Source organism: Oryctolagus cuniculus, chromosome 1 (genome assembly GCF_964237555.1).
Source record: "Oryctolagus cuniculus chromosome 1, mOryCun1.1, whole genome shotgun sequence".
Classification (NCBI taxonomy): Eukaryota; Metazoa; Chordata; class Mammalia; order Lagomorpha; family Leporidae; genus Oryctolagus; species Oryctolagus cuniculus.
Window position 1 is genome coordinate 146543933 of NC_091432.1, and position 12928 is coordinate 146556860.

Here is a 12928-nt window from a genome sequence, read left to right on the forward strand (position 1 = left end):
CAAGGGCTTGGGCCATCTCTGCTGCTTTCCCAGGCCAAGGCAGAGAGCTTGATAGGAAGTAGAGCAACTGGGATTCAAACTGGTGCCCATATCGGGTGCTGGCACTAAAGGCAGCAACTTTACCCGCCATGCCACAGTGCCAGCCCTGAGGTTATCTTTTCCGGCTGAGAATTTCACTGCCTTAAATGTTAGGGGAATACTTACTGCTGTAAGTAAGTAGCTAGAATACTTGAATGGCTAAAAAAAAATGGCCAGTTTTTAATTTATTTATTCATTTCTATTCTTCATACAGACATACAGACAGGGATTTCATCTGCTGGTTTATTCCCCAAATACCTAAAATGGCTATGTCTCCCATGTTGGTGGCAGGAATCCAGTTATTTGAATCGTAATCTGCTGCCTCCCTTGGTCTGCATTAAGCAGAAAGCTGAAATTGAAAGCAGAACTGGGACAGGAACCTAAGCTCTGGTATAGGACATGGGCACCTTAGTCACTAGGCCTAATGCCTGCTCCAGATAATATTTTTAAATGATATATGTGTTATTTGCACCTTTTATTCATAAGAAAATATTATATATTAATAGTATAATGTTATTGCTATCCAGTATTTTAGAAGTTTTAATGGCAAATTTTTAATTTTTTAACAGGATGCTGACAAAAATATCATCAGGACCTTGAAGGAATGGGACCGACTTCTTATGGCCAGCACCTTCACTCACAGCTACCCTTTCTGCTGGAGGTCAGTGGAAACAGAGACTGTGTGCTGGGCCTTCATATCTGTGGTGTCCTTTACAGTTAGTGTTTGCAGGCTTGCCCTCTTTATTTTTAGGAGAGGTTTATGAATGAATTAAATTGCCTCCTTCCTTGGGCACTATGTGAAAAAAATAGAAATGTACAAATCTTTTCATTGTTGAGGCCACATTTTTTAGGATGAGAAACATCTCTAAAATTTTATAATGGGTTTATTGAGACATGTAATGGGATATCCAGTTGTAATACAATATCTTGCTATGAGAACAGAGGTGAAAATCAAATAGTGAATTCAGATTCAGTTCCCACATTTCCATTGTGCTGATGTTGACTCGTTTTTTAAACAGCTGTCATTAGCAGAACTATATTTTCCTGTCTGGTCTTGCTTTTTTGGAACTGTGAAGACTTGGATGTTGTTGCTGTAATAAAAATGCATATTAGTAGAAGGCCAAGTAGGTGGTGATGTTAACAAGAGACTGTCAAGTTAGTCTTTGCTGGGTCCTGCAATGTCTTGGTCTGACTAGCTGTGTCTGCATTTCTGCTCCCAGGTCGGACACACCCCTCATTTACAAGGCAGTGCCCAGCTGGTTTGTACGAGTGGAGCACATGGTGGACCAGCTCCTGAGGAACAATGACCTGTGTTACTGGTGAGCAGAGAGATGTGTTTCTTCATACTGTCCTATAATGTAGTTAACATGATCTACGCTTCCCCCAGATTATAATATTTTTACTGGCCACCTTTTATTTATTGTGTTTTGTAATAGTTGTAATTTGCTCTATGTATTGAGGAACACAAAATAATTTAAATAATATTATACAACATATGTAACCTTCTTAATACTAAAGCATTTGCAGAAGTGATTTGCTTTTTTAAAACCCCATGGAAATGAACAGCTGCCTTCATTTAAGGTAAAGGATGGAATGACTTTGGAGAAAATCTGATTGGACTGTTAGCATTAAATAATAGTAATTTTCAGAATAAACATTGTTTTCAGACACACCTACAAAGCCATTTACACTTAACCACTTTTGCTAGTTGTTGATTTCCTGAAGATGTCTCTTGCACTCATCTTTCTCCACGGTCCCGAGCCCAGAAGCCCGTGCCCTCCCAGCTGATATCTGACCCATGAGATAGCCCAAGAAGTGTTTCAGCCTGTGGGTGCAATATAAAACAAGGCTTGGATCTATGTTTTCAAAAGAATGGTTTTCACTGGGAGCCTAGAGTTTATTCGTTCTTCCCACAAAGACCCAATTACACTGAAGTATTGCATTTGATTTTGGGAGAGTGATGAGAATCTCTGGACAGTAAAGGAAATGGTTTTAAACTGTAGCCTTCTAAAATTTCCTAGCAAAATGATCTTGATTTCTTTTTTTTTTTTTTTAAAGATTTATTTATTTTTATTTGAAAGAGTTACACAGGGGAGAGGCAGAGAGAGAGAGAGAGGTCCTCCATCCAATGGTTTACTTCCCAGTTGGCTGCAATGGCTGGAGCTGCGCTGATCCGAAGCCAGGAGCCTCCTCTGGGTCTCCCACGCGGGTGCAGGGGCCCAACCACTTGGGCCATCTTCCACTGCTATCCCAGGCCATAACAGAGAGCTGGATCAGAAGCAGAGCAGCCAGGTCTCGAACCGGAGCTCACATGGGATGCCAGCGCCCAGGCCAGGGCGTTAACCCTCTGCACCACAGCGCCGGCCCTGATCCTGATTTCTTAAAAAGCAATTTTTCCATTTTCAAAACTAGCAAGCTCACTATTTCTCCTAATGTCTGTGGTACAAGGTATAGAAAAATAGTAAGATAGGCTTGAAGTGGGTACAGGCATATAAACTTATCTTTATAATGCAAAATGGTAACTACAGTGCCCAAGAGGATTTTGGGGTGCCCTTTCAGCCTGTGCTTGGGAAGGATTCTCCTAGGCTGAACCTTGAGTAATAAGGAACAATTTTTCAATCAGGCAGAACGAAGTTTGGGAGTGAGTGAGTTGAAGTCATGGCTGCATTTTAGAAGGAAGGCACAGACAAAGGCAGTCAGATCAGGACCCACATGCTGAGAAACTTGCCCATTACTGGAGCTGAAAATATAAGGCCAGAGATGAAAAAGAAGGCTGTAGAAGGCCCCTAGAGCACCTGCCAACTGCCCAGCTTATTGGGAGCCCAGGCAACAGCATTTAAAGCCACTGTCATGTGGGTGGTTTTAGAGACTAGAGTTGAGTAAGCTGAGGCTGGCGATAGCCAAAGTGGCCAGAGGTTTGTGATGTCCTTCGTGAGTGAGGAAGACACAGGAAGTTGGCGTGAAGTTCATCAGCTGCTGTGTGGACTGTTGTATATGCTGATGCCACCCATTCAGAAGACTTCTAGTCAGGAGCTCAGTGTTTCCTGAGCGTTTGGCCCACGAAATGGGAGGCCAGACTTAGTATATCAAACCAGAGGAGTGTATGTATAATGTACAAGTTTGGCTTACTAGTGTCCTTACATAATCGGTTCTTTGATCTGTTTATGGCAGGGTCCCAGAGTTTGTGCGAGAAAAGCGATTTGGAAATTGGCTGAAAGATGCCCGTGACTGGGCAATTTCCAGAAACAGATACTGGGGTACCCCCATCCCACTTTGGGTCAGCGATGACTTTGAGGAGGTGAGGCAAGCAGCATCTGTTTGTGTTGGTTTTGTTGAAGCACTTTGTCGATGCCCTCTGAATGTGATGTTAAAGAATATAGTTTCTTATTCTTTTGCTCCTTATTTCAGGTTTGTTTTCTTTTTTACTCTTTAGTCTTTCCTAAAATCATGAATCTGTTTAGAGTTTTTAACTTTTATTTGTGATTAAATTAAGTCTTATGTATTTCTGTGTGAGAGTGAAAAATAAAGTTTGTGTTTTTCTCGGGGAAATCTACGTATTAAATTTTTTGCTTGTTTGCTCTGATATCTTTGTTGTCTGCATTGTTATCATATCAACTTAAGGTTCAACTGACCTAGTGAAAAAGAAAAACTTGAAAAAAAATTGCCAAAGCATTGTAGACCTCTAACTGCTAGATTTAAGTAAATGTGAGTGTGTTTGGGTGTAAGGATATATACATTTGCATAGACGTGTTTTTGTGGTGGGATCTTCAGTACAGTGCTGAATACGTTACAGCAGTGAGGAGTAAATCTCCTGTGGAGACCTGTAAGGCAGCGGTGAGGTAGCTGAATCAGAAGACTTCAGGACTGAACAGGAAGTCGGAGAAAGAGACCCGGGTGTTCTCCCGGCAGGCCAAGCTCTCTTCCTGAATGAGACTCCCCAGCAGCTCCTCTTGCCATGGCCCTTGTCACATGGTTACCCCATTCTGAGTGTCAGCTGGCCCTGGCCCTGGGCTACTTACCTAAATATAATTGTAACATCTGGTGATTTTGTGATTTAGTTTGCTTATTTCCATGTAGTCCAAACACAGCAATTTAGTTCTGGCTTTGTCTTGGAAAGAGTCTAGACGAAAGAGCCAGATTCGGGTGCCTTAGAGTCAGAGGTATTTATTTATCCTGGTTAATTTGTACAGAGATTGGATCATAATAAACCTCAAGAAGGACTTATTGTAGTGTCTATGGATGTTTAAAATCCTCTACATGTAGAGGCTCCTCTGATACAAGGCTGGGTAATAAAATACCCTGGTTAGCTCTCACCTTTCAGAGACCAACTGGTGGTCTTTCATGAGAGGTAAGCCACATTGGTGATAACTGTCCTTCAGCTAGGTTGGTATGTTAATAAACTTTTTTTAAAAATCAAAGGTTTCTGAAACCTGAATGATATGTAAACTGAATCTTTGTGGTCTCTTTGGCTTTTAAGGAGCTTCTGCTTTTTAATTCTGTTTTTGACAGGTAGTATGCATTGGATCAGTGGCGGAACTTGAAGAACTTTCGGGAGCAAAAGTTTCAGATCTCCACAGAGAGAGGTGAGTTTTTGAATGTCTATTTTTTTTTTTTTTTTTTTTTAAGACAGGCAGAGTTAGACAGAGAGAGAGAGGTCTTCCTTCCATTGGTTTATTCCCCCAAATGGCAGCTATGGCCGGCACACTGCACCGATCCAAAGCCAGGAGCCAGGTGCTTCTCCTGGTCTCCCATGCAGGTGCAGGGCCCAAGCATTTGGGCCATCCTCCACTGCCTTCCTGGGGCACAGCAGAGAGCTGGACTGGAAGAGGAGCAACCGGGACTAGAACCTGGCACCCATGTGGGATGCCAGCACTGCAGCCGGAGGATTAACCAACTAAGCCATGGTGCCGGCCCCAGAATGTCTGACTCTTTGGTCCTGTCATCGTCCTGGCAGGACGTGGTCTTTAGTAATTACAGGGGTGCTGATATAAGTCACTGGTTTGTTGGTTATTCCTCTGGTGACTTGTCCTGCTGAGGTCATGTGGCTTCCATCCTTGAGTGAAATGTCAGGTGAATTTGGTACGTGGACTTTCAGATTGAGGACTTAGGGTACTCAAAACCCTTGAACTACTTCGTATCTCTCTCTCTCTCTCTCTCTCTCTTTTTTTTTTTTAATTTTTTGACAGCCAGAGTGGACAGTGAGAGAGACAGAGAGAAAGGTCTCTTGACAAATGCACATAATATCTTATCAGGGCTAAACCGCATGTTCTGTTGCATTTAAGATTAATAGAAATGGGGGCCTACGCTGTGGTGTAGGGGGTAAGGACGCACCCTGCAGTGCTGGCATCCTATATGGGCACCGGTTCAAGTCCTGGCTGCTCCATTTCTGATCCATCTCTCTGCTGTGGCCTGGAAAAGCAGGAGATGGCTCAAGTCCTTGGGCCCCTGCACTCACGTGGGAAGGCCCAGAAGAAGCTCCTGTTTCCTGGCTTTGAATTGGCACAGCTCTGGCCACTGCAGCCAATTAGAGAATAAACCAATGGATGCAAGACCTCTCTCTGCCTCTCCTCTGTGTAACTTTGACTTTCAAATAAATAAATAAATCTTTTAAAAAAAGATTTATAGAAGTGGTCATTTTTCTGTTTGTTAGCATTGACCACCTGACCATTCCGTCACACTGCGGGAAGGGACGGTTGCATCGCATCTCTGAAGTATTTGACTGCTGGTTTGAGAGTGGAAGCATGCCCTATGCTCAGGTTCATTACCCATTCGAAACCAAGAGGGAGTTTGAAGACTCCTTTCCTGCAGACTTCATTGCTGAAGGCATCGACCAAACCAGAGGATGGTATGCCCCTTCTTCCCTCAAGTGTTTTACTGATTATATTTTATTGAGCAAGAGTCTCCCTGAATGCCTGCTGTGTATCTGCTGGGTGCTTGGGAGTGGTGGCAAACCAGATAGACTCCATTCTTGCCCTCTGTGCCTTCCCACCCACCAAACTACCTTTTCAGTAGGAATCCCTCACTACAGCAGGACTGTGGTTCTACTATTTGAATTATTTCACTCACAGTTCTAGAATTTACGTTGGAATTTGACATGGGATGAACCACTTAATATGTGTTTACATTAAGTCATTTACTGAAATGTTTAATGAATATTTTCCAATGAGATAATAGATTGGTTGCTGGAAACGTGGGGGATAGTTGGAAGTGTGCTCAGATGTTGAGTCTAGCCTTAAAAGCTAACAACACAAAGTTCCTGGAAATGAAGCTTATGGAAAAATGATACATGGATTTCAAATCTTTTTTACACCAAAATGAACTTTTCATTCGTTTTTCCATGAAGTTTAGCATATAGGGTGGGGTTTTTTGCGTGTGCCTCATTGAAGGCAGTACTGTCATCCTTTTATTGGTAAGAGGGTGCGTTCCTTGCTTTTTGTGGATGGGGTTTGTTGACCCAGGTGCTCGTTGTTTTCATTAGCTGTGTTTCTGGAGGGTGGGTTAAATGACTGGGTCGTATCATTTTCTGCTTTTTCAATCTACAGTAGTCACTGGAGTCACACCTTGGAATGTGCAGTTTTTAAATTCTAGTCTTTTACAGAAAGAAATGACCAGAAACAAATTCCTATTTTAAGGGAGAGCCAGATGATTTGCCAGGGTGCTGAATTCTCTGAGGAGTGGTGAAGTCTAGCTTCTGTTGCGAGTATTCATATGGGTCCTGTGTCCCTGCCGTCCCCACCCCTTCCCTCCGGCCAGAGCTGCATGTTCTGAGCACCATGGGCCCTTCAGCCCTCCTTTGGAACTGAAACCGTAGGAGCATGTGGGAGTGGCAAGACTGCATCACTGCAGGACACAGGGGCAGCACCGTGAGGATGCTCTTGGGCACATAAGGAGACACATAATACCTTCAGAATAAAGGCATTTTCCATGCTCCTGAAGTTCTACCTTTTGACTTCTGGATAATGCTTTTTGCCTCTTTTGTCATCGGATTGTCCCATGTGATCCCGAGCCAGAGGCCACATGTCCCTCATCTTCAGCAGGCATATCTGGTGGTCCTGAGGCGCCTCTAAGTGCTGCCTCTGGCCCTTTTGCTGCCTCCCAAGATGGGGCAGGGCCCCTCTTCTGTAGCAGAGGAAGGATCAGCACATCACTCTAGGACTTTATTTGGTGTAAATAAAGCAGAATTTGTGTTTCCAAACGAGACTCTAACATAATAGTGTGTCTATGTCAGTTCTGTGTCACATATTTTCAGCACTGTAACTCGAATTGTAGCCAAGAGTAAGAACTCTTGGGTTGTTGATTACCAACATAGACATGCAGGCAGTGAATTAATGCAAATTCTTCCCTGTGCTTGGACTCAGGTTTTATACCCTGCTGGTGCTGGCCACGGCCCTGTTTGGACAACCGCCTTTCAAGAACGTGATTGTGAACGGGCTCGTCCTGGCGAGGCAGGTGCATTCCTCTGTGTCATGACCAGTTTCAGTTCTGTTACCCTCTGTCCTCGTCCCCTAAAGGTGTTCCTTTTCCAAGCAGCCATGTTCTGGTTGGACCTCTCCACATGTTCTCTCTGAGAGGAATTTAGGAACACTGAGTTCCATCTTAGTCCTCCTCTTTCTCTCCCTGTATTCAAGGGTATGGCATTCCTGTCCTGTCCTTGCCTCCATCCTCAGCCTGTGTCCCCACAGTCCACTGTTCCTAAGGAGGAGGGGCCAGACCTTGTGGAGAGAAATCAAAGGAATGACTCTGATGGAGCCAGTACAGGAGCAGTGCTATCAGTGAGATCACAGAAAATGTGACATTGACCTATCATTATATGAATACATTTGCTTAGAGCTCTTTCGTTTGTGCATCAGTCCTACAATGTGGATTTCTGTTGTCTTCCTAACATATGAGCACCAGGATCAGAGCTAGTGAAAGGCAGGCAGGTCTCACCCAGGGACTCTGCCACTAGGTCCTGTGCCTCCCTTGTCCAGTGCTCTTCTTCCTACTGAGGAGTCTGCTTTTTCCTGTGTTCTTATTACCTCTAGATATTGAGAATAAAAATGAACATAAACAGAAATTTTAAAATAAGACTAAATATTTGCACACACAGACACCCTGCCACACGTGCCGTGGGAGGAGCACAGCACCTAACATAAAGTATACTCATAGTGTTTGCCGTGTCCGATTGGACATGTGAACTTGTGTTAACTCACTTAACTCTCAGAACCATTAGAGATGGGCCCTAGCAAACACTGTTCTGTTCTTCATCTCTGTAAATTTGTATTTCAAACAAGTTGTGGAAGTAGACTCACACAGTGTCTTATTTTGGCTAATTGACTTTTTGTCCATCTGCACAGTTCTGTAGGGGTTTTAGGCTGTTGCACATGTCAGTCACTCATTTCTTTTCAGTGCTAAGTCATGTTCCATAGTTTACCACAGTTTGTTCAGCCATCCACCACTAGGCTGCTTCCAGTGTTTGGTGATTGTGAATAAAGCTACTGTGAAAACTTGTGCAGTTTTTTATGTGATTCTGAGTTTTCATTTCTCAAGGGTAAATGCTAAAACATCTTCCTGCTTCTCTCTACCCTGAAGCTTCACTGTGATATTCTAACAAAAGTTTAGAGATATCAACAAATGACCCTTTTGTTGTGCCTTATTCACACTAGCTTACATCTAAGTTAATTACTGTCTCCATTTACTTATTCTTATAAGCAAATTTGCAAGTAATCTGTAACCATTTGTAAAGAAAGATAAATCTGATATAGACTGACTTAACGGCATGTCTGTTTTACTTTACAAGTGATGGCCAGAAAATGAGCAAACGAAAAAAGAATTATCCAGATCCGGTTTCGATCATCCATAAGTATGGTGCTGATGCCCTCAGGTAGAAACCAGCGCTTGTGTATATTTGTCATTTTTGATGTAACCCTCGCCCATCCTATTAATCATGGTTCTTAGACTTGGTTGATAACGAGGCTTTTAAACACATATCTCTGTTCTGTAGATTGTTATTTTGGTATGGCTTTTGATTTTAAGTTTCCAAAATAGTTTGAGTAGTAGAGACATTTCAGTCCTCAAGGTAATTTTGAGGAAGAGGACCTACTGGGTTTTTTTTTTTTATTTTTTTATTTTTGACAGGCAGAGTGGACAGTGAGAGAGAGAGACAGAGAGAAAGGTCTTCCTTTGCCGTTGGTTCACCCTCCAATGGCCGCCGCGGCCGGCGCGCTGCGGCCGGCGCACCGCGCTGATCCGATGGCAGGAGCCAGGAGCCAGGTGCTTTTCCTGGTCTCCCATGGGGTGCAGGGCCCAAGCACCTGGGCCATCCTCCACTGCACTCCCTGGCCACAGCAGAGGGCTGGCCTGGAAGAGGGGCAACCGGGACAGAATCCGGCGCCCCAACCGGGACTAGAACCCGGTGTGCCGGCGCCGCAAGGCGGAGGATTAGCCTAGTGAGCCGCGGCGCCGGCCACCTACTGGGTTTTGTTGAGCTATTCAAGTCTTCCAGTCTGGTTGCCCATTGCCTTAACCTCACTTACTTTCTGAATTTCCTGTCTTATTGATAGTAGACTTCTCTTTCATCATATATTTTAATTTTGTATTTACAGGGCCATATGAGATACATTTCATGTAAGAGCAAATAAAAATTAATATCCAGAAGCTTTTAAAGAACTTTGAAAAGCCACTGCTTGAAATAGTCATAATCATGAAATTATAGTGTTAATGTTAAATGGGTTACAGAGGTCTTGTTCGGCATCTCTGTGTTGTAAACAAGACCTTGACCCAGGCTTTGTGTGGCCCATGAGCAGTCAGTGGAGCTGTCTGTCTGCTGTTGAGTTATCTGTAGACTTGCCTGTGTGCCGTTGACCATTTGAGCAGGATAATTCTCTGTGTTGGGCTGTCCTGTGGAATGTCTACCAGAATCCCTGACCTCTGCCCACCAGGTGTCGGATCCTGCTCTCTATAAAGCCTGCTCCTTGTGAACCAGTTCCATACGTGGGGGGGTGGGCAGTGTCCTTGGCAGTGAGGAAGTGGCTCTTGATGAGGACCAGACCTGCCTTGCTCTTGGTGCTGGTGCAGTGCCATGTTTTGTCGTGGGGTTACATCTACTCCTTCATCATTTTCCTGGGGTTTTATACAGAGTGAGAATTTTGTGAGTTTTAAGTTGACACTTGTAGAGTATTCATAATTTCCCCCTTTCATAGGAAAAAAAAGCTTTGATTTTAATCTCATCCCTTATGTATGTGAAGTAGCAATAGTTGGTGTGTTATCTATGTGCCTTTTATGTGTGATTTTTCTCCCTGTTTCAGATTATATCTGATAAACTCCCCTGTGGTGAGAGCAGAAAATCTCCGCTTCAAGGAGGAGGGCGTGCGGGACGTCCTTAAGGATGTGCTGCTGCCCTGGTACAATGCGTATCGGTTCTTCATTCAGAACGTCCTGAGACTTCAGAAGGTATGTACTGCAGCGGTGTGCCTGTGTGCTGAGCCATGACACAGAGCTCCACGGGGGACCTTGATGCCACTGTCAGATGACTGGGCAGGGGGTAAGAGGGTGAGGCACAGAACCATGGGGATGCTGTACGTGAAGGTGAGACATGCCTGGGGTCAGGCTGTAGTGGCAATATGGACCCAGAGCTGGACGATCTGGGAAAGTGCTCACCTCTGTGGGACACAGGCCTCCTCTGTAGAGAAAGAATTGTACCACCGTCTTCTCAGCCAGTGTGTCATGCCTGGGTCCCTGTGCGGTGAGACAGTAGTCAGCTATTGTCAGAGCAAGTACCTGGGGAAGAGCAGAGCCTGGTGCTGGGCTGTCTTTTGAGAGGTAGGTTATAGAGGCCACGCTGCAGGTGACACATACTGAGATGCTGGCAGTGACAGCGATCCCCTGTGGGTAGTTAGAACCAGAAATACCAGTTGTGATGTCTGGAAAAATACTCTTTGAAGCATCTGGCTGCTTACCCAAGAAACTCATCCTGAGAAACCCTTGCTCAGGCTACCTCCCCACTCTCAGCTCTGACCACTGGAAGGGTCCATCACATTCATCACCAGCGTATTCCTGTTTGTGCTTGCAAGACCCAGCTTGGGACCAGGCCCACAGTAGCGATGCTCATCTTTGAATTAGCCAGCACCTTACAAGTGATGATCAATAAATCACTGATTGATTCCTGCTGAGTAGCCTCAGATGCCAGCTGCAGGACTGAGCTCGGGTCATTTCACTCCAGCAGGCAGATCACTTGATTCTGCTGCCTCTGGGCCCAGCTCAGGCTTTTGATGAAGACTCGGCATGTTTAGCAGAGGTGCTCAAGGTCTGCTTTTCTCTGGAAGTTGAGAAAGGCAGGTGTCTCCTAGCATTCTTCCTCTCTTTGCACTCTTGTGCCTGAGACCAGGAAGGGTGAGAAATCCTTAGGTGTACCCTGGACACCTCCACTGGGTCAGACTCAGGAGTACAGGCTGTGTCACACCTTGCTTAATGCTGGCAACCAGTCTGGACATACCAAGGGGCAGACCCCACCATCAGCCACCTTAACCCGGGGTAGGGTCACATTGTTGTCAGCCTAGTGCAGGTGTTCCTTCAACATACTATTTCATTTCCCTTGGATATATACCTAGTAGTGGCGTTGGTGGATCAGGTGGGAGAACTATTTTTAAATCTTCTGTTGAGCCTACATACTGATTTCCAGACATTTGCACTGCACAATTTTACCAACAGTATGCACCATCACCACTTGTTACCTTGTGTCTTTTTGATGATGATTGCCCATTCTAATTGGCTTTAGATGAAACTCATTGTGGTTTTGATTTGCATTTCCCTCATGATTGGTGATGTGCTTTTTTTCATGTATCTATGGTCCATTCGTGTCTTCCTTTAAGAAATATTTGTTAAATCTGCCCGTTTTTTAACTGGATTAATTGAATTTTTTCTATTATTTTAGCTCCTTCTATAGTCTAACTTTTAACCCTATGTCAAATGTATAATTTGCAAATATTTTCTCTTATCCTTATGAGGTTATCTCATCACTCTGTTGATTGTTTCCTTTGCCATGTTAAAAAAAAAAAAAACTCCTTAGTTTGATGAAATCCTGTTAGTCTGTCTAGTTTTGTTTTTGTTTCCTATGCTTTTGGGGTCTGATCCAAAAAATCCTTACCTGTCCCAGTGTTCCACAGCACCTCCTGAATGTTTTTCTTGTAGTGGTTTTAAAGTTTCTGGTCTTAAATTTAGGTGTTTACTTGATTTTGAATTGATTTATATACATAGAATTAGGGCCTACTTTCATTCTTGTGCATATGGGCATCCATTTTTTTTCAGAACCATTTATTGAAGACTGTCCCTTTTCCAGTGTGTGTTCTTAGCAATTTGGTCAGTGATCAGATGGCTGTAAATATGTGAGTTTACTTCTAGAGTATTTATTCTGCTCTTTTAGACTAATATGTCTGTTTTTATTCTAGTACTGTGCAATGTGTTCTAAATAAAACCTTCTGCTTTGTCATTTTGTTGAAGATTGCTTTGGCTGTTTGTGATCTTTTACGATTCCACACAAATTTTCGTCATATTTTTTCCTAGTTCTGTGAATACATCATTGGTATTTTGGTATGGATTGCATTGAATCTGTAAATTTCTCTGGGTGGTATGGATTATTGATTCTTCCAGTCCATGTACATTTTTATGTGTCCTCTTCAGTTTCTTTTGTCAGTGATAAATAGTTTTCAGTGAAGAACTCTTTCAACTCTTTGGTTAATTTTATTCCTAGGTATTTTAGTCTTTATTCTTAGGCTTTTATAGCTATTACAAGTGAATCACTTTCTTGGTTTCTTTTTCAGATAATTTACTTTTTGTATATTGACTTTGCATCCTGCAACTTTGCTGAATTCAT

The 12928-nt window shown here is 43.5% G+C and overlaps 1 protein-coding gene across 2 annotated transcripts in view; it reads left to right on the forward strand.

Moving 5' to 3' along the window:
- The window catches only part of IARS1 (isoleucyl-tRNA synthetase 1), a 90014-nt gene that overhangs the window by 36103 nt on the left and 40983 nt on the right, over positions 1–12928 (forward strand). For both annotated transcript variants that reach the window (XM_051859118.2, XM_070050126.1), the window contains exons 12-19: positions 648–739; positions 1299–1397; positions 3250–3376; positions 4588–4661; positions 5729–5923; positions 7437–7523; positions 8858–8941; positions 10365–10509. In XM_051859118.2, coding sequence (XP_051715078.1) covers positions 648–739; positions 1299–1397; positions 3250–3376; positions 4588–4661; positions 5729–5923; positions 7437–7523; positions 8858–8941; positions 10365–10509 — 903 coding nt within the window. The remainder of the gene's footprint in view (positions 1–647; positions 740–1298; positions 1398–3249; positions 3377–4587; positions 4662–5728; positions 5924–7436; positions 7524–8857; positions 8942–10364; positions 10510–12928) is intronic.